Consider the following 21078-nt stretch of genomic DNA (forward strand, 5'->3'; position numbering starts at 1 on the left):
AAGTCTGCTGAGTGATGAGTCTAAGGACTCACTATGCAGCTCCTTGTGGAGCAGTGGACTCACAGCTGAGTTTGGAGCAGTTCTTGCAGGATGTTCACAGCTCTCCAGGGAGAGCAAAGCTGTAGCTTTGAAGGATATCATCCTTTCCAAGATGAAGTGAAGGAGGAGCGAACAAATGAAGCAGAGAGTCTTGATAATCCTGTGGCTCTACCCATGCTCAGAACTGCCTGAACCATGATCAGTGAAGCTAGACCGAAGATCTACTAATAGGTGAGGAAGGTTTGCCTGGGATTTTGCTTCTGCTACAAGTCAGTTTCTGCTGCTATTTGTATTCTTTTTAAAGTGGGGATTATTTGAAGTTTGCAGCTTTGCAAGAAGCTCTCAGGATATATAGTACACTGGGTCACATTTGGCTGTGTAGGGGAAGGCCAATTCCTGAGGCTGGGATGGGAGAGAAACTTTCATCCAAGGAATCTGAGATATATGCCTACCCTTATTTGAAGGGGAGCTGTGTCCACCTATGAATCATCTATTTTTCGTTCACTATTGAATTTTTAGGAGTCTGTTTCTTGGATTATCCCACAGTTCTGAAGGTGGTAGCTGTATTTGTGGGTTGTTGGTTCCTTGGTTCTTCATGGGAAAAGTGCAAAGTGGTGCAGTAAGTCCACAAGAGGCAGAAATTGAAGTAGCCAAAGTAACGGGCACCTTTCTAAAGATAAATTTTGTTGCCGAAGCATTAGGATTAAATGAGAAGCCTCTGAACAATGAGTTAATGACCTAAAATTGGTAAGGGGGATTTGATAGGGCCAAGAACAGAAATTGCTGGACTTGACTGTGTTGGTGAGCGAGTGTAGATTAGCTGTAGTTAAAATATAAGTGATTTTTCATAGTCCCTGGAAATGGCAATGTAATTGCCTCTGGACATTTTCACTTGGAAGTTTCGGGTTTTAAAAGTTTTATTGTGAGCAGTGTTTGTCCCACTGTATGTTTGCTGACATCAGTGGAACCACAGGTGGTTTGTACCTTGGAAAATCAAGATGTTACATTCACGGGCTGTTTCTATATTTTCCTCTTCAAGGCAAACATCTGTTTTCCTGCAAGGAAGAGAACAGGCTTACTAGAGGCTATTCTTACTGCTATTCATCCTTTGGTCCTACTCCCATCATGGGGTTATTGTGCTTTCTGAACAGGTTGGCTGCAAGGTAGCTATGGATGTGAGGTGTACAATTTAGCTCAGGTAATAACTTCACAGGACTAGGCTATTTTCTAGATTGGCCGGTGTTAAGAAGGTAAATATTTCTAAAAGGAGAGGCAATTCACACCTGTTTTGTTGAATTACAACTACTAAAAACAAATAAGAAAGCAAACAAGCAGGCAATACACTCATCTGCTGTTTTGCTTGTTTTTCACCCTGCTAGGGAAAAAACACATTGTGGTAATGTTAGTATTAGCGTTATTCTAATCATTAATATTTTGACAAATTGTACACAGACACAGGAAACATCTACCCTGCTGAGGAGGAATTTTTAAGCCTATTTACCTTCAGATATAAGTTACCAGAAAACAGTAATTTTATATTTCAGTACAAACACTTCATAACTCTTTTGACAGCTCCTTCTATTAGGCAGTTCTTTTCCTTTCAGGAAGCCATCTACCCTTTATTTCCCAGTTTATAGAGAAAGTTTATACAGTTTTGCTCATTTGGATCTGAATGAGGCTGGCTCATGAACTGGACGGGCTGAATTTTGTAGCTGCTAACTACCTATTACTTTCACCTGCCAGCAAGTATGAGACAAACAGGCAGTTTGAGCAGAAGCTGAAGTTCCTCTATTCGCTATCAGTATTAACAAACTTTTGCTGTGCTAGGAGAGGGCTTCATGGGTGCATTTTCAGTGTTAGGAAATCCTTCAGAGACTAAAAAAACCAAAAGGCTATGAAGTCAAACCAGAGGTCCATCTACTCAGTGCACTTGCAGTAGCCAGCAGCAGGTAGTTATGGAGGATAGCTAAGGACAGAGCAAGCATGCAACCTCCCCAACCCCTAAATGCATCTCAGTTTCTGAGAATGAAGAGCCCTTTCCACTCCTTTTCACATACCCCCCACTATCAGCAGAAGCTGAGGGATGAAAGGATTGAGCCCAGCCCTACTGAAAAGAACCTGGGGATGCTGGTGGATGGGAAGCTGGATGTGAGCCAGTAATGGTCCTTGCAGCCCAGAAAGCCAACCGTATCCTGGGCTGCATCAAAAGAAGTGTGGCCAGCAGGTCAGTGGAGGTGGACCTGCCGCTCTGCTCAGGTGAGACCTCACCTGGAGTGGTGCATCCAGATGTGGAGTCCTCAGCACAGGAGCGACATAGATCTGTTGGAGTGTGTCCAGAGGAGGGCCACAAAAAGGATCCAAGGAACACCTCCCATGTAAGGACAGGCTGAGAGAGCTGGGGCTGTTCAGCTTGGAGAAGAATAGGTTCTGGGGAGACCTGAGAGTGGCCTTTCAGTATCTAAATGGGTTTGTAAGAAGGAAGGGGTCAGACTCTCTAGCAGGGTCTGTGGTGATAAAACAAGATTAAATGGTTTCAAAATAAAGGAGAGGAGATTTAGACTGGATATAAGGAAGAAGATTTTTACATTAACGGCGATGTAACAGGTTGCCCAGAGAGGTGGTGGATGCCTCGTCCCAAGATCAGGCTGGATGGGCACTTGATGTAGCTGTAGGTGTTATTGCAGGGGAGTTGGACTAGATGACTTTTAGAGGTCCCATCCAACTCAGACAATTCTATAATTCTATATATGCTCTATTTCCAGAGCATCCAAAGGCTTCCTGTATTTTATGACTTCATTTTCATCTGAGGGACTTGAAGGATGTGTTGTAGCCTGGGAGCAGCTGGAGACACCAGCTGAACAGAGTCTGTCTCCTGAGTGGGGGCTGCAGACCGCTCTCAGACTTTCTGCAAAACTTCCTACGCAGAAAATAGGCTGCACGAAAATAGCCTGTGGCTAAGATACGCAGAAAATGCACACAGACAGACACCAGTCTCTCCCCAGGTAACTGCTACAGCTCCAACGTCTGAGGGTCGCTGTGAAAACTTGTAGGAAAAAAGGGAGACCCTGAGACAGCCATTTGAACTGCTCTTTTTTTTATTGCAGCATGTTATCAGGAGGTATCCCATCTTAAGAGTTACTGAGGCCCCATAGGGCAGCGAAGGGTGGAGGCTGACCTGGGGCTGTCCGTGTACCTCCCACGTCAGACAGCGTTGGCTGGCTTCTGCCTTTTGAGTCATTGTGGGTGCAGCTCGTAGCTATGTGCAACTGGTTCCTCTTTGTACCATCCTTTCCTCCCCTCCCTTGCCCAGAGGAAGGAATGGGTTTCTGAAGATCTTTGCTACACTTTAAACTGTGATTCCACTGCAAAGCAGTGTCATATTTTCCTGTTAATCATGGCAATGGCCATGTGACATTTACAAAGGTTTGTGTTGATGACTGATGCATTGCTCGCATCGATTCTTTATGAGCAGCACCTTTTCTTTCTTCGCTTTGTGTTAAATATGTTTTTGTTATGTTGGACTTGGCTTTTATTAATCCACTTTAACTGTCATTTTACATAGCTCAGGGCTTGCATCTTGTATTTGATACACAGTATAATGCAACCAGAGGCTGTGTTTTGTTCCTCGTGTCTGAATGTGGTATTTCCCTAGCTCTAACTGTGTCACATCCTCTTCTGGGGGAATGTACCACCAGATGGTTTCTTTTCACTGAGCTGTAGCAGGAGGGCAAGGAGCTCTTGTCTGTCTGCGAGACAAATCAGCTGCATGCTATAATCTTGGGAGCATCAACAGAAAGAAATTTGTGAACAGTGCAAAGAAAACAGGGACTATCTGGGACAAATTGTCCTGAGCTGAGCCACTTCTAAATTCTCTGTTCTCGTGAGGACAACCAGAAGGGAGCTACAGGTGTTCCAGTGCTTTTCCCTGGTGCGTGGGAGCTGGGACCAGCATCCAAACTGGGCCAAACCTCTGTGCTAATATCTCGTTTCTCCTCCCCAGGACTAAGATTATCCAAGGACCAGAATGTGCTGGCACGGCTGCCTTTTACCTCCCGTGCTTCTGGAGCTGGAGGTCCCTTCTCCAGGCTGACACTGAGCAACTTCCTTCCCCTCAGCTTTCATGAGAGGCAACCAAGCGTGAGCAGTGCCATTCCCAGCTGCAGTGTGGAGGGTAATGGGAGAGTGATGCATGCATTGTGGGGTCTCATGCCAGACACCACCATCGAGGCTGAGTTAAAACTTTAATTTATTTTAATGCAGTTGTTGGGGCATTTTAATTCCATCAAAGGAAATGACACAAGACAATCTACAAACATTCATTTGATGCTTTTAAATGAATTGGATTCAGCTGTGCTGGGTTTCTCCTTCTGGGGTTCTACTTTGAGATTTACTTCTTGCTCAGAGGCGTAAGCAGTTAAGGACTGTGAACCTTAAAAATTGCAATCTATATTCAGTGTTTCATACATGAATATTTAAGCAGAGTGATATTCTCTATTCTTTCTGTAAGGCCCCATTTTTAATCATTAATGTCTGTTCTTTTGAGCAAATAAGCTCCGTGTATACATGACTTGTATGCATTTTAAAAAATGATAGTTCTCTGGGACAAGTTCCAGTGTCACAATATGCTGTATATGAATATTTATGGATCCATCAACATCGGTGAATATTGAATTTGCTGATAAACATTGTGGAGGACTTTTTTTTTTTTTTTTTTAAAGAGGCAGAAAAATAATTTCCAAATTGGGTCTAATTCAGCACATATTTTTGGCCAAAAATAATCTGTTGTTGTTTTTAAGAAAAAAACAAGCTTTTTCACTGAACGCAACTTTTGCATGCATAATTTATTTCAATTACAGAAAAAAGCAACTTTTTCATTGATACTGAATAACACAAAGCACAAAAATTATGTCATATGTGGCAAAGATTTAAAGTGAACAAAAATGAAATTTGAGAGTTTGGGAATATAAGACTTACATTACCCATTACTTGCATGTTAGTTGTAGTATACTGATCAATGTGCTTGCATCAGCATTTTCAGACTGCAATAAAAGCTTTTCATCCAGATACATTGGTGTTTTGTTAGAATTGTGCAGAAAACCTATCAATCTGTTGTGAGAATGTACATACATCTTGCATCGTGTATAAGTTGCACTGAATATTGTTGCCTCTTGCACTCAGATCACAAATGTAGCACTATTGCTTCTTTTTATTCTATTTTTATTATTTTTTTCTTAATATATTTTTACATACCTCTTAGTACCTTCAATGAAACATCCTTGTATTAATATGGGCAAAATGAGTGTGAACAGAGCATGACCATAAATAACCACAGAGGAAGGTCCTGTTGCAACCCGTATGACGTCTCTAAATCAACTGTGTCAGAAAGATACTTGCTAGCTTGGTGTGTATTGGTGTTTGACTTAGGAATGAGAACAACATATCAGTACTTCCCATAGGATGGCAACACCATTTTTCAGTCATCTCTAGCTGTGTATGGGAGATTAAAGCGATGCAGATGGTGGTATGAAGGAGAGAACAGTGAAAAGACCGGGAAGAGCTTGAGGAAATGCAGAGGTGAGTGCTGGAAAATTGGGTGACTTCATGGGAAGGTGGGAAGGAGCCTTGGACAAAACTGTGGCTGCAGATTTTGACTGTAACCTCACAAAACCCCAGCCAGGGTATGGCTACCGCGGTGTCATAAAAACAGGCACACACTGAGACCTCTGCCTTGTCACTCAGTGATGGGGTTACAGCAGTGCAGTGGCTGGGAACCCTTTGCTGTGACCGAGCTAGTGGGAGCTGTAGTAAGGTGCTGTAGGTCTTGAGATCTGAGTAGAAAAGGATGGTATTTTGAATACATAGCCATATTTTTCAGTAGAACATAGTAAAGTATGCCAGAAAAATTTGGGTTTATTTATGCATGATTAACTGACTGTAGGAAAGTACCAGCAATGTTTCCAGCCAGGCCTGTGCTCAAGCAACAGCCCTTTTGCCAAAAAGGAGCTAGTAGTTTGTAATATGTAGATACATAATTATGGAATCATGTTAATTATTGAAATGCTTCCTCAGTTCTCTGTGTCTCTAATAGCAGGAAACAAGCTCATGTTTGTGATCTCTCACAAAAAGACAGTTGACCTTTCACTTCTACTGCAGAAATGGAGTTACCCTTTGAGAAATTAAAAGCAGGGCAAAGATTTAAATCATTTCTCTGGGTTACTTCCTTCTAATAGCCAAGTCTAGGTTCTGAGTTTTCCCATAAATGCTGTACCTTGATTTTTTTCAAAAAGAGCTTGATGCAATCATCTTTGCTCTTGCAAAGTCTTTTTTTCATCTTCTGCAGGTAAATCTGTGAAGCAGCAATAAGAAGTCTGTAGCTATCTGTGTGCTAGCTGGTCATGAGTAGTGAGTGACTGGAGATGACTGGAAAATGAGATCTTGAGTTTTTAAAACTGGTTTGTAAACAGAAATGCTTTTTATTTCCAAAGCATTTTTTTGCTTTCTTCCTTCTACTGTAAGAATGATACTTGACATAGTTCCTTGTTACAACTTCTGTTTTCAAAGAAAAGAAAAGGCTTTTCTTCCTGTTTTCTTTGAAGGGACTTGCACCACAGCTTGTGACTACCCACCATTTCCTTCTTTTACTGCAGTGCTGAATCCTTTTGCTGAAGATGACTCAGACACGGGCAGTTCAGGCTGCAGTCCTTTTCTTGATGATCCACCTGTTTGGAGGGTCAGGTAAGTGAGTACACAAGCTGCACTCAGCACTGTTTGATACTCTGTATTGCTGACTCACTGGTACACTGAAATTTTACAGTTCACCAGTATGAAGAATGATATCACATCAGCTGACAAAATAATCCTGTGCTTTGCAGAGTGGCGTAGAATATTATTTCTGATAGCGATCCAACACAAATAATCTGAAGATCTATTTCTTGTTCAGATGAGAAAACACCAGCAGAGCTATGGTTTCTGGCAGAAAAAGACAGATATATACCCATATAGCATATGCTCCATCAACTACTATGCCAGATGATCGTGAGTCTTCCCCTTCTTATTGGTATATGTTCATAGAGTATCCTGAGTTGGAAGGGACCTGTAAGGATTATTGAGTCCAACTCCTGTTTCACTGCTATCCCAGGTTTTTCTTACACTGTAATTGGTGCACCTTATCACAGAGATGGACCTGGGGCTCCTGGTGGATGAAAAACTTAAAATGGGCCAGCAGTGTGCTCTTGCAGCTCAGAAGGCAAATAGTATCCTGGGCTCCATCAGAAGAGGGGTGGCCAGCAGGGACAGGGAGGTGATTGTTCCTCTCTATTCTGCTCTTGTGAGGCCTCATTTGGAGTACTGCAGCCAGCCAGGTCTGGGGACTTCAATAAAGAAAGACATGGAGCTGTTGGAGAGGGTCCAGTGGAGAGCCACAAAGAAAATTAGAGGGCTGGAGCACCTCCCCTATGAAGACAGGCTGAGGAAGCTGGGCTTGTTCAGCCTGGAGGCTGTGGGGTGACCTCATTGCAACCTATCAGTACCTAAAGGGAGCCTACAAACAGGAGGGGAGTCAATCCTTTACAAGGGTAGATAATGGCAGGACAAGGGGAATTGGTTTTAAGTTGAGGGAGGGAAGATTTAGGTTGGATGTCAGGGGGAAGTTCTTTACAGAGAGAGTGGTGAGCTGCTGGAACAGGCTGCCCAGAGAGGTTGTGGATGCCCTGTCCCTGGAGGTGTTCAAGGCCAGATTGGATGGGGCCCTGGGCTGCTTGATCTGGTATTAAATGTGGAGGTTGGCAGCTCCGCATGCGGCAGGGGGATTGGAGCTTGATGGTCCTTGAGGTCCCTTCCCACCCAAGCCATTCTATGATTCTTTTTTTTCTTTCTTTCTTTCTTTTTTTTCCTTAGAAAAGGTAGTTTCCATTCTCTTAAGGGTGAATCTTGGCCTCCCCATCAGTTTTTCAATGTCCATATCGAAGTGGTAGGAATCTTCTGCCAAAAAAAACCAGAGGAGAACTTGTAGCTCACCAACGCACATTGCATTCAGTGGAAAGATACCATCTCCACTGCATTTCAAGATCTCAAAGACAGTGACAGAAAGAAGCAGGACCTGGAAACTGAATACTACTTATAAGTTTCTGTGAAAGCAACGCATTCCCAAGGTTGCCAGTACAGTAAGAAAGTAGAAATTTTTAAGTATGGTGAAGCCAAGAGCTGGATATTGATGAAAGCTGAAGGATCATATTTAATATTTAATTTTTTCTTTCTCTATTTCTCTTTTTCCCATGTAGCTTATAGAAGGGTGAATGTGGAGGCTGGTCATGAGGCTGTGTTGAATTGCTCATCAATCTCCAAGCTGTCTTTGGTAATGGTGACATGGAAGATGAAATCCAGCACTTCCTGCTTTTTGGCTTACAGAAGGGATCTCAATGAGTCAAGAATGCTAAACTGCAGTGAGAGGGTGATGTGGAAATACTCACCTGACCATGACCTAGCTCTTCGTATTTACCCTGTGTACTTGAATGACGAGAGAAATTACACCTGTGAAATTCTCAGCAGTGAGGGGAATTTTCCTTTTTTATTTTCTCTGAATGTCATAGGTAAGATGCACCTATGCTTTTTCATTGTTGTGTGGACATAAAACGGATTTGAGTTGTTAAAGGACCAAATTCATTTTTGATGCATGCTGAGATTGAAGATAAAGATGAAACTTGATTTAGTGTGACTGGAGAGGGCAACAAGCCATATGAAGACATAGGGCTGTTTTAATGAGAAATAATCAGTTGTTGTTATTTGTGTTTGTTTGTTTGTTTGTTTCTGCCTCACGATCAGAGACTGTTTTCAGATGTTCCCAGATGAACCAGTCTGGATAGATTCTGATGTCTTTGGCTGTAACATGGAATTTGAATGCTGTGTGAATGTTCACATGAACAGGAGTGCACACTTGGTTAAGTTGGTGCAAATAGATGATATTAAATAAATATTGCTACTTAAAGCTGAACCAAATTTCACAGTGCACACATTGTGTACTTTGTTTGGATAAGGACCAAATAGGAAGGAAGCAAGAGTTTCAGGACATTATCTGGAAATATTTAACTCTTCCAGAAGCATTGAAAGTTGTAGTACTGCATCACTAAAATAAAAATGATTTTAGGCTATTTTCAAGCAAGGCAGGAAGAGAAAGTATTAGGAAACAAAAGCAAAGCATCAGTCAATCTTTCTGACATGTGTAGATTATCTCTAACTTTCCTTAAATCGCAAGAAACATTTTACTTATGAGAGGATTTTTTTGTTATGATCATCTTAGTTGATTTTTAGTAATACTCAGAAGGCTTATGGCAATGTTATTCTGCAAATCAGTAATTGCTACTGTTAATATTTGTCCTTTGATATTGTTTTTTTCTTCTTCCTTGCAGAATCTGTTCTGTAAAATGCAGAACATAAACTGTTAGGCTTTAGGCAGACTAGTATTTCTCCATTTTCTCCTTTCTATCCATATTATGAATTTCTTAGCTTGTAGCTTCAGCAAGCTATGGTGTTTTGTTCAGTACATGCACTGCTATACTTTTAAATCTTCATTTAATCCAGCCCTATCCAACATCCCATCTTCTGTTACAGTTATAGTCATCCTTTGGAAAATGTGAGGAAACCTCAATTCTAAGTGCCGCTACCAATTTTTAGAGATATTTACCTTGGACTTTAATGTGTTTTTCCCCTAAAGATGGTTGGTGATAATATTCTGAATTATTTCAAAATATCTTAAGTTGGCCACACAAAAACTGAAAAATAGTACTGTTTTTGTTTCTCAGTTAGAGACCTTACTCTGGAATGATGACCGTAGTCTATTTACTTCTTCTGCAGTCCCTCCTACATTGTCTCTGACCTCTGACAAGAACGGAGTGGCTGTTTGCCAAGCTACTGCTGGAAAACCAGCTGCCAAAATCTCCTGGATCCCTGCAAGTAATCACAGTGTTGAGAAATATGTCCACCACTTCAACGGAACAGTGACCAGCTTCAGCTACATAAGCTGGGTCAACAGCACACATCCTAATGTCACCTGCCTGGTTACCCACCCAGCTGTGAACCAGACTCTCTCCCTGGATCTGTCAGGTAAAGAACATTGTTTTGTAATTGTTCTTCATCATACACTTGTGACTGTGGTTTTCTTTGCAGCTGTTTCCACTGAATGCCAGGACTTGGCAGATTGTTTAGTGGTGAAATGCCAAAGTTCTTGTGCATGTTGATAGAGAAATTAGTAATTCAGAGTTAGTCAACTGAAACCAAATGTTTCGCAGCATGGTATGAGGAAGTTTCCAGTGGGAGCTTACTTGGATCTCCATTTTAAGATACAAGAGCTCCTTATTCTCTTTCAGTGATCCTTGTTTAATTAGCAGTGACAGAGAAGTTCTCTCTGCAGTAGAGATTTGTTTTTGATGTGAAACTTTGGACCTCTTGAGCTGATTTTTTCCACTTCCCCACAGTGCTGATGGTCTGGAGAAAGTGGAGAGTGTCTGTGTGTTACTCTTGAGCAAACTTTCCCAAAGACAAAGGTAGTAAAGGTTAAGCTGGCTACGCTGGACTTGATATGTTTCTGCCATCAAAATTTGTAAGAAAATGTAAACAGTGCTTGTATTACCAAAATATCTCAGCAGGGGCATGAAGGATGGAAATTAACACAGACCAGTCATTAATAACAAAATTCTGGAGGGATGTCTCGTCAGTTCTGCTGATGCACTTTTAGTATCATTTGTACAAAGGGAAACCATGCAGATATATGTGTTGAAAATGGAAGTATGTTTGTACACACTGGATGAGTGAAACAGTTCCTTATGCAGGTTGGCACCTAGACATCTGATCTGTCTCTCATTGGAGCTATGGGGATAGAGCATTAGTTTTCTTTTCTCATTAAGTTAGATACCATCGTCATATAGTCAGTGGATACTGACATCTAGCTCTGTGACTGGTTTTCTTTTCTCACCCTAGATGATTCTTCCAGTCTCCAATATCTCCAGATTGGACTGCCTGCATTTCTTGCTGTTGTCTGTGTTGCTGGAGTGACTTCATGCTTGATTTTAAGGTGCAGGGGTAAGTCATTTGATGAGCTTGAAATGTTTTACATTCCATCGCAGGCTAGGTGCAGGTACTAAGATATGTATCTTATGGCTGAGAGTGGGTTGGGGCGCAGGGATTGAGGAAAATGTTGATATATAGTGTACTGACCCTTTGGAAATAATAAATGGAGGGATGGAATTTTAAAACAAGCCTGGAGTTTTGTAAGAGTCACTGTTATTATACTATTAATGTATTACATATGAGGCAAAGAGTTATTCAGGGAGAGAAGAATACTTGTTATGAGTAGGGTGGGTTTTGAATTTTTTGAATTATTTTGATCATTCTGAATTTACCAACATAAAATTCTACACATAGACTGAGGAGCTTAAAGACTAGTTTAAGCATTAGTCCTAATGGTCGATCATAAGCAATCCTTCCTCTATCCTGGCAATTCTAATTTTTCCCTTCAGGAAGTGTAAGAATAGGTGAAATGTATATTTCTCTCTGGTACACTGATAGTTTCTCAGTCTGTGTAGATTTCATTGGCATTATGTTGGCTCATGCTGAATAAGTTGGTAATGAGAGCTCATGTGATGCCTTCCGACTCTTGAGATGGCTGTAATGAAGTACAGATGGAGTAAAAGCCTTAGTGAATTGGAGGGAGAGAAAACGAGAGGATTGAAAGAAAGAAACTGAAAGCAAGGATGTTTTTGGGAGAGGAGAGTATGAAGCTGTATGGGAACTGCTGAACCACAGCCTGAACCTCTGATTGATCACCTGAGGCGAGCAAGGAGTCAGCCAAGCGGGCACAGGTGAAGACAATTCACCTGTGCTGCTGGAAGGGGTGGAGCCTGGTTCCACCTCTCCTAGACCCATTTAAGAGCTGACTACCAGTAGGGAAGGATCTCTTCTGGAGATCCACTCTGCTGGAGTTTCATAAGTGAGCCTAGGATATGGGTAAGTGTCCTATCTATTCTCTTTTTGTTATTATAACCTGGTTTGCCAAACTCTCTTGTTTATTTCATAATTATAGCATCTTTATATTCATTGATTATACACTTGGTGATCCAGGCAGGCCAAACATAACATCATGTCCGTTCTTTAGAATTTCTATAAATGGATCGGGGAGAGAATGCTACCCCCTTAGATAAAGTGATTCCAGGGTTTGTGGGATCTCCCTATTATGAACTAGTGGTTGTCATTAAAAAATGGGGTCCCCTCTGTGTTATGGGAAGTATCTCCCCCTATTGCATGGCAAATTATCAGGGACTTAACAAAGATATATTGATCATGAAAGAAAGACAATTAGCTGCCTCCATAGTGGCATAACAGCTATTAAATGCTTTAAATCATGCTGAAATGAGGCATAATACTTTAGAGAATGAAAACCAACTTTTGAAAGACCGTACTGAAAAATTAGAGCAAGAACTTGGCATATTAACAGGGAAGAAACCAATTCTGCATCTTCCGATAGGTCAAGTTCGTAACATTTCAATAAACAATGACCAGACTCCTGAATCAACAGACTGCGTTGATCAGGAAAACAAAAAATCTAAATTAGATCTCAAATCTCCAATTTTGACATATCCACTAGAAGTCTGTCCTGTTATAACTCAGAAAACAAAAAAAGTACAGGACAGACTGGCAGGGGTGCCGCCTGATCAGTGACCCCCTGCCCAGACTCATTTGCATGTAACAGCCTAGGCATACATGGCAACAGAATTAATGCATTTAGTACAGTGATTTTGGCAGAAGCCTAGAGAAAGTGTGACAGCTTGGTTATTAAGACTGTGGGATTCTGGAGCAGAAAGTGTTTTGGTGAATGTCCTGGAAATAGCCAAACTGGCCACCATGACCGTCCATCCTGCTCTCAGGCAGAGGTTATATGCAGGTAATCAGTATCTTAATAAAAACCATTCTATAATAGAATGGTTAATAGCAGCCTGCCATATGGTATGGCCCAATAAATCTGATATACCTCTACATACAGGGATGTGGTCCTCCATGGGGGACCTTCAAAATTATATCCGTGAATTAGGCATAAGGGAAGCAATTAATGAAGACACATTTGATGGCCCTGATATGGTCAAATTCTCAGCAGGGATGAGAGACCTGATTCTACAGCAAGCTCCCTCTCATTTGTATGGTACTTTGGTCTCGATATTAAATCCCCTGGTGGCCTCAGAAATGGTAGTCCAGCAGGCTGCCCAGCTAGTGGCCAACCTAGGAGAAACAGAACGCCTATGGACAAGGCGCAATATTCAGACATTAGAAGAAGCTGAGGTCCTGCTGGTGACTAAAACCAAAATGCCAGCTACTTGAGCTCCTCAATTGGGATCCATAAGGGTCTCTGAAAACAAATGTTTAATGATTTAATTCAGGCTGGGGTCTAATTTGCTAAGATTGACCACCAGCCCTACCATGTCCTTCCCCAGCTTTGGAGACAACTAAAGGACAACCAAAAATTTCAGAATTACCCTAAGAAACCAAGGGTAAGGGTTACAGAGAATAACAACAACGGCCTAGAAGATTTTGTTGTTCCTAATAGGAAAAAAAAGCCGCTTCAGGTGTCTCGGGCCATGATGCCTGAGCCATTGGAAGCAAAAGAATCGGCCATAGCACAATTCATGGCATGACGAGGGATGCTAGTCCCTCTAGGGCCTCCAGACAGGACCAGAGGCCCTATGTAGAATTAATGATTTATTGGTCCCAAAAAAATATTCAGAGTTATGGCATTAGTGGACACTGGAGCAGAAACATCAATTATCTATGGATATCCAACCGAATTTGATGGACACAGAGTGATGATTGATGGCTCTGGGGGACACACTATTCCTTCACCCAAACATGGTTGAAATTAGGGCTTGGGTATCTCCCACCCCAGGAGTATAAGGAGTCTATTGCTCCAGTCCAGGAATACATTCTGGGTATAGATATTCTATGGGGTCTGGCTCTCCAGACAACTGTGGGAGAGTTCAGACTTTGACAGATATGTATCAGTATCCGGGCGGTGCAGGCAATATTAAGAGGCTATGCGAAACATGGGCCTATTTGCCTGCTGAAACCGCACCGGATTACTAATGTAAGACAGTATAGACTCCTGGGCGAGTAAGATGAAATATTGAAAACGGTGCAGGAATTAGAAAAAGCGGGCATTGTAAGACCTGCACACAGCCTGTATAATTCCCCAATATGGCCAGTGTGGAAGTTGGATGGCACGTGGAGAATGACAGTGGATTACAGAGAATTAAATAAGGTCACACCGCCTATTCATGCAGCTGTACCCAATATTGCCTCCCTAATGGGCACATTAAGTAGGGAGATAAAAACCTATTGTTGTTTCCTAGATTTAGCAGATGCCTAAATTAGTATCCCAATTCAGTATCCCAATTGCTGAGGAATTCCAAGATCAGTTTGCATTTATGTGGGGAGGCAGGCAGTGGACCTTTCAGGTCCTGCCGCAGAGGTATGTGCGTTCACCAATGTATTGTCACAATCTAGTGGCACGTGATCTGGCTGATTGGGAAAAAACCTGATGATGTTAACTTATATCATTATATTGATGATCTCCTGCTGACATCTGACTCACTGGAGGCAGTAGAGAGGCAGCAGATTCATTAACTGCCTATTTACAACAGAGGGGATGGGCTATAAATCCCCAAAAGGTGCAAGGTCTGGGCCTGTGTGTAAAATTCCTGGGGGTGGTTTGGGCAGGGAAGACCAAAGTACTACCCAGTGCTGTCATAGATAAGGTTCAGGTGTTCCCAGTCCCTACAACATCAAAGCAGCTGCAAGAGTTTCTAGGTATGTTGGGTTATTGCCTTCCTTTATACCTCACCTAGCGCAGCTGCAAAGGCCGCTGTACAGACTCGCAAAAAAGAGGCAGCTATGGGACTGGGAAAACAGAACAGGATGCTTTCCGACAAGCAAAACTTGCAGTTAAACAAACCCAGGCATTGGATATATTTGATCCTGCCCTCCCAGCTGAGTTGGGCGTTCACGTTACTCAAGATGGCTTTGGTTGGGGCCTGTGGCAGTGCCAGAGTTCTGTTTGGACCCCCATTGGTTCTTGGTCTCAGGTCTGGCATGGAGCAGAAGAAAGATACAGTATGATTGAAAAACAGTTATTGGCTGCCTACGCTGCACTACAGGCAGTAGAGCCAATAACTCAAATGGCTGAAGTCATAGTCAAGACCACTCTGCCGATTCAGGGGTGGGTGAAAGATCTGACCCACCTTCCTAAGACAGGGGTGGCCCAAGCACAAACAGTGGCACGATGGGTTGCCTACCTCAGCCAAAGGAGTAGTCTGTCTTCATCACCCTTGAAAGAAGAACTCCAGAAGATCCTAGGCCCAGTGACATATCACAGTGATGCACCAAAAGAAACGCTGGTCGCTCCACCAGGGAAGAGTCCCATTCAGGAGGGAAAATATCCTATCCCTGAAGATGCCTGGTACATGGGGGGTCCAGCTAGGGCAACCTGAGCAAGTGGAGAGCAATAGCATACCATCCTTTCACCGAGACCATTGGTTTGATGAGGGGGATGGTCAGAGCAGCCAATGGGCAGAACTGCGAGCCGTGTGGATGATTATAACCAAGGAACCCGGTGATGGTATTCTGAATATCTGTACAGATAGTTGGGTTTTGTACCGGGGGCTCACTCTTTGGGTTGCACAGTGGGCCACCCAGAAATGGACTATCCATGCCCAACCAATCTGGGGCAAAGTCATGTGGTTAGACATATGGAATACAGTCAACCACAGGACTATATGTGTCTACCATGTTTCTGCTCATTCTGGTCAGAAGCATTGGGAGAAGGCAACTTAGAAGGGAGTAAACTGTAAATAGAGGGAATCTGTAGAGCATCAGAATGCCCTATTCCTCTTCATTGCATTGGTTCTACCTTTAATGCTTTCCTAGGGTTCTTCCTTGTGCTCAGTGTTGCTCAGATTTTGCCCCCATTGTGAATATTAGATTGCAGATGTAATTAGTGAATCTAATAATATGAAGTGATGAGTTGGCAAGAGGGAGTATGAGTGGAGACAGAGCAGAAAAGGCAGGAGAAGAAAACAGAAGGGCAGCTGCTGTTAGTAGTGGAGGCGCTGACAGGTGCTTACAGCACTCTGACAGAAGCACATCACTGTTACGTAGTGAAGGGCTCCTTTGGGGCAAGCAAGGAGAGGGGAAAATGCACTCAGATGGGTTCTTGGTCCAGTAAGTACACCTAACTGAGTCAATTCAACCATGTTTCCCGGGGAAACCAAATGTTTCAGCAAAGGGGAAAATAAAACAATAACACATTCAGGGGCAGAGCATAAAAGGTGAGAACTTAACCAGTGAGAGCATTTAAGAAAAAGTCCTTCAGCTGCTGAGGGCAGCTAGAGAAGAACTCTGGATATAACAGCTGTGTACCTTGTCCCAAGAAACCATTTTGATTTCCTGGTATACTTCTTCCAGCCTCCCGGCTACAGAAGAAGGTGCATCAGTCACCAGTACAGACTGTGGTGAGCTTTGTTTTTTTTTGCTTTGATGCTGCTGCTGCTTTTTTTTTTTTTTTTTTTGGAGGGGGAGGGGGAGTGTATGGGTTTTGTTTTTGTGTGTGTGTTTGTCTTTTTCTTCATCAAAACATGTCATTTCATCACAATGTGTGGCTGCTGTGACAAAAATCCAACATATCTCCACATGTGCTGGTTGGCTGGAATGATGAGCAGTGTGTCTGGAAGGGTGTTTGTTATTTGGGTGGTCATAACTTCATTACACAGAGTATCTGAGTAATTGCTTACACACTAGATAGAGAATGGAGTAAAGCATTTTCTGCTTAAGGATACAATAGATTGCATTTGCAATGTTCAAGCTGAGTTTTAGATTTCTCCAGCATTAATATGTTAACAACTCTGCTTCACACTCAAATCTTAGCACCAAACATTTGCTTAAGAGTACGTATTGCCCTTGATGACAGAAATCTGTGTGATTAAAAATGATGGAAACAGACAGGTGTTTTATAATGAGGGAAAAGGATGCAGTTCTTTACGCCCTATTAGCACCACAAACAGTAATGAAATTTTTGTATCTTAAGTTGTAGTTCAGACATGCAGGAGCTAAGAAACAGCAGTGTTAAATTTGCCACTGCAAGTTTTACTACCTCTCTAATTCTAGGGTGTTCTGATACATATTTGATTGCATGGTAGCACACTACTCTCTCCTCAGGGCTCCTGCTTCACCTAATGCACCCTGAAAGAACAATTATTTCATATTTAGTTTTCTGCTCACAGTGAAATTAATAGCTATATGCTTTGTTTGTTGTAAACTAGTCAAATGGGGCTCTGAAGTCAGAATGATTAATTTCCTGATATACTCTTATACGGTATTCTGCACAATTTGACTGATGGCAGTGGGAACTGCTGAGATCAAAGTCAAAACTACCAGTAAGTTTAAGTGCCTACACTGGAATGCCTGTGGCCTGCCTGTTTTTTTCTGTCAGAGAAGTTAACATTGGTCATTATGACCTACGTTGTTGAAATACTGACATTTCAATCTTTGTTTTCAATCTCATTAAGAAAAAGATTCAAAAGGTTGTCTTGTTCAGATTTTGTCTCTCCACAAACTCAGGTTTCAACCTATATGCCCTGCCCCTTTGCCTGTGGAGCTTAGAGAAATACCTTCACAGATCCTTTGCAAAACTAATGTTGACTGCCAGATTTCTTCTGATCCTGGTTTTTTTTTTTTGTTGTTGTTGTTGTTTTTCTTTTCTTTTGTTTTATTGGCCTCTATAGAGGTTCCAAAAAATTCTTCAACATAGTACAATGGTCTGTGTTTTTTCTTTATTTTGCAGACTGAAAACTTCAGATTCACACCTTTGCATCTGAACACTGAACCTGTGATGGACAATTATGTCTCACCAGAGAAAATCTATCAGAATTATAAACCACAAACTACATTTATGAGCTATTAACCATGTAGGCACCAGCCATCTATACTGGCTCAACTATTAATTATACTCAGTAACTTGAACCTGTCCTCGATCTAGCAAATCTCAGACCTTATGCGTAGCAGGACAGCAGAATACTCTAAACTGACCAAGAAAAGCCTTTCTCTTTCCTGACATGAAGGGAGACAGGGGAGCAACCTGTTTAAGTTACTGATTCCTCTCTTTCTGTAAATATCAGAAAACAGATTAAATATTTTTTAAACATTTGAAACTTGTAAAGGCTGAGGTGGAGAAATACACGATTTTGATTTGAGAATGGGTTCTGAGGTATGTGCCATTTCCCCTCACATCCATAATTGATACATTTCTGTGACAGAGTAAAAGGCTTGGTGAAAATGTAGATCACCTTAGCATCTAGATTCTCTTTCCTGTCTCAAGATGGAAACCAGGAATTGCAAAAAGGAGCCCTAAAAAAAAAAAAAAAAAAAAAGACGAGATGATCTATCTGGCAGAAATATAGGAATAAACATTTTGTTCTAGGTAGATAGTTACATATGGCAGATTAAAAAAAAAAAGGGTTGAAAAACACTAGATTTTCAAGTGTGTTTATTTTCAATTATACTTTCTATTGTAAATGGTAGAAGAAAGCCAATTTGAATTTGTACTTGATGTGGAAATGAGAAATAGCAATGAGATTTTCTAAGATTCATTTTGAAATAAATATGTAAATATACAAGTATTTATCTTAAATGATTTTTGGGTCCATTTTCTTAGAAGCCAATATTACAGCCTGGTTTGTTTTTAAAAAAACAAAACAAAAAACACGCAGGTGATATGCTTTCTTGAAAATAATCTAACCAAGCCATTTCTTTCTTCTCAGCTCCCTGCTCCAAGTATAAGATAAATACTGATTGATTGATAATTTCCGTTTTCATATATTGGGCTTGTAAAACCTTTTTGAAACTCTAATGCAGCACCAAAGTATACTCAAGTGTGTGCTTTGGTCTTTGTCTGCCTGTTGTTGTTCTCAGGCACGAGGATCCCTCTGTGCCTTTTAATTGCACTTCCTTTTATCACTTCTAAATAGGCATGGGTTGGCACGTACTGATGCTATTCCAAGCTTTCCTATCGGTTACAACACAAAGGCATGAAGAACAACTCCTCGGCTCATGGAAAGTGCTTACAGAAGGTAGTCTGCTCATACCAAGAGGAGCCGTTCTTGTGAATGTCAGTGGTGGGTCACTACCTCAGAGCTGTGTGTAGCACCTTCATGTCATCTGTACCTTATCATGAATACAGCCTCTGGGGGAAAAAGTGACAGCTTGGAAATAGTGAAAAGATGTTTTCAGTGATGCTAGTTGAGAAACCATATTGTAGCTCTAGTGAAATTGACAGCTCTTTTTCAGTAGTGAGTGGTTTCCCGATTCTGCTGGCCTGTAGTTGGCAGTGTGTAACTGGTGCAATTCAGCACCCTTTTTTTCTCCATGTCAGCCTGGACTTTTCCCAGCCAGGGTTCTGTCATGCAGTTAGTTGTTTCCAGAAGCCACCAAAACAGCAGAAAGATGTCTTGTTTCTTAGAGGACTGCCCAACTGGGTCTAAACCAGGGCTACAAGTACATTGATTCAGAAGCTGGACCATTGCAGCCAGACCTCAGGGTGACGTTTCTGTCAAACACAAAGAGTGTTAGGCTGTGGAGAAGTCTATTTTCTATGACCATAGTGCACACCATATGTCTTGTGGTTTTTAGTGTGCAGTGCAAGCACTCCTCATGATTCCTTTGCACCATATGAAATGTCAAACAGTAAGACAGACCTACTGCAGACACAGGGAATAAAATTTAGGGGCGTCATTTTGTTGGGAAAGCCCTCTGGAGTATAATAATTGGACAGGTCTGAAAAACATGCTGTCCATGATCATGACAGGGGGGTTGGAACTTGATGACCCTTGGGGTCCCTTCCAAGCCATCCTATGATTCTATGAATTTACTTTTTTTTTTTCCTGCTTCTCTTTTAAATGTGTTATGGTCACAACGCAAGTGGTAGGTAGTTTCAGATACACTTTTTCTGTCATATTAGCTATCTGTGATTCACAGGAGCTTTTGGAACACATCTAAGCTGCCAACAGGTGATAAATATTGTAGTGACCTGACAGCACTTCTAAGGGAGTAGTCTTTGAGAGGAAGAAAATAGGACTAGTCAAGCAATAGGCCTATGAGGATGCTCAGAAAGGAAGTCCTTGGTGCTTGGTGTAAGCCACACAGGTCTGTGAGGTGAGGAAGTCTGTGTGGAAGCAGTGAGAAGAAAACAGAGTAGATTGGAGAAGGGGATTGACAGAGGGAAACAAGATAGGTAGGGACTGAGAGCAAGCGTGATTTTGGGTTGTTGCAGCTCCATACTTAATTTTGTGACTGATTGCTTTTTCTGTTTATTCTGTCACTGGCTACCTTTATTTCTGATCCTGACTGGTGAAAGACAAGCTTTTGTCATATGGGAAGCACTCCACACTCAGTGTCAGAACTATGCATGGACTCCATTGTTTCCCATTCTGACAGCACCTAAATGAGGACTGTTGTTCTTAGTCTTACGAGCTGCACACCAAAGGGCTAAAAGCCAAGAGATGCATACCTCAAGAGGGAAGAAGGGGAAGATTTGGCTAGCCAGGATTCCTCCTCTGTTTGAAAGGCTTGAGCTGGGCATGCACCTGAATCCATCTCAGTCAACTCCCTCCCTCCAAGAAGCAGGGACCCATGTGCTGCAGTGCTCAGCCACTGGGCCAGAGCACGGGGCTGATGCAGGAGCCCTCCCCAAGGTGATGGAAGCTGCTGTTTGGCACCTGCCCAGCTCCTGTTTTCCTGGTCAGGCTGCTGAGAAAGATCCTGCCTCCCACCTGGATTTAATTCGGAAGTTCATCTGTTGAGTATTTTGAGAACAAGAAAATAATTTAGATGTTTTCTATCATGCTGGTTTTGTAACAGGGAAGGCACATGGATGTAATCCAAAGAACAGTCCAAATTGTGTATTTCGTCTCTTGCAGGAATTTCGTCTGAAAAATAATCAACTTGAGGAAATTT

General features: G+C 41.9%; 1 protein-coding gene and 1 pseudogene across 5 annotated transcripts; both read left to right on the forward strand.

Annotated features, from left to right (window-relative positions):
* Nucleotides 1-188: 188 nt before the first annotated feature.
* LOC116242025 (cell surface glycoprotein CD200 receptor 1-B-like) lies at nucleotides 189-18746 on the forward strand. 5 transcript variants are annotated; one of them, XM_090120914.1, is made up of 8 exons: nucleotides 189-270; nucleotides 4040-5613; nucleotides 6687-6774; nucleotides 8319-8627; nucleotides 9889-10137; nucleotides 11011-11112; nucleotides 16537-16583; nucleotides 17912-18746. In XM_090120914.1, exons 3-8 carry the CDS (start codon nucleotides 6708-6710, stop codon nucleotides 18029-18031), a joined length of 894 nt encoding a protein of 297 aa, XP_089977040.1. In that variant the 5' UTR covers nucleotides 189-270; nucleotides 4040-5613; nucleotides 6687-6707; the 3' UTR covers nucleotides 18032-18746. The 5 variants fall into 5 exon arrangements, with proteins under 5 accessions (XP_089977040.1, XP_089977036.1, XP_089977045.1 ...); XM_090120910.1 differs by lacking the exon at nucleotides 189-270 and adding an exon at nucleotides 3342-3462; XM_090120919.1 differs by lacking the exon at nucleotides 189-270 and adding an exon at nucleotides 3751-3967 and having other exon boundaries at nucleotides 6636-6774.
* LOC149919875 (uncharacterized) lies at nucleotides 11119-16528 on the forward strand (annotated as a pseudogene).
* Nucleotides 18747-21078: the final 2332 nt, after the last annotated feature.

Source organism: Phasianus colchicus, chromosome 1 (assembly GCF_987193195.1).
Source record: "Phasianus colchicus chromosome 1, bPhaCol1.hap1.1, whole genome shotgun sequence".
In the NCBI taxonomy this organism is placed as follows: domain Eukaryota; kingdom Metazoa; phylum Chordata; class Aves; order Galliformes; family Phasianidae; genus Phasianus; species Phasianus colchicus.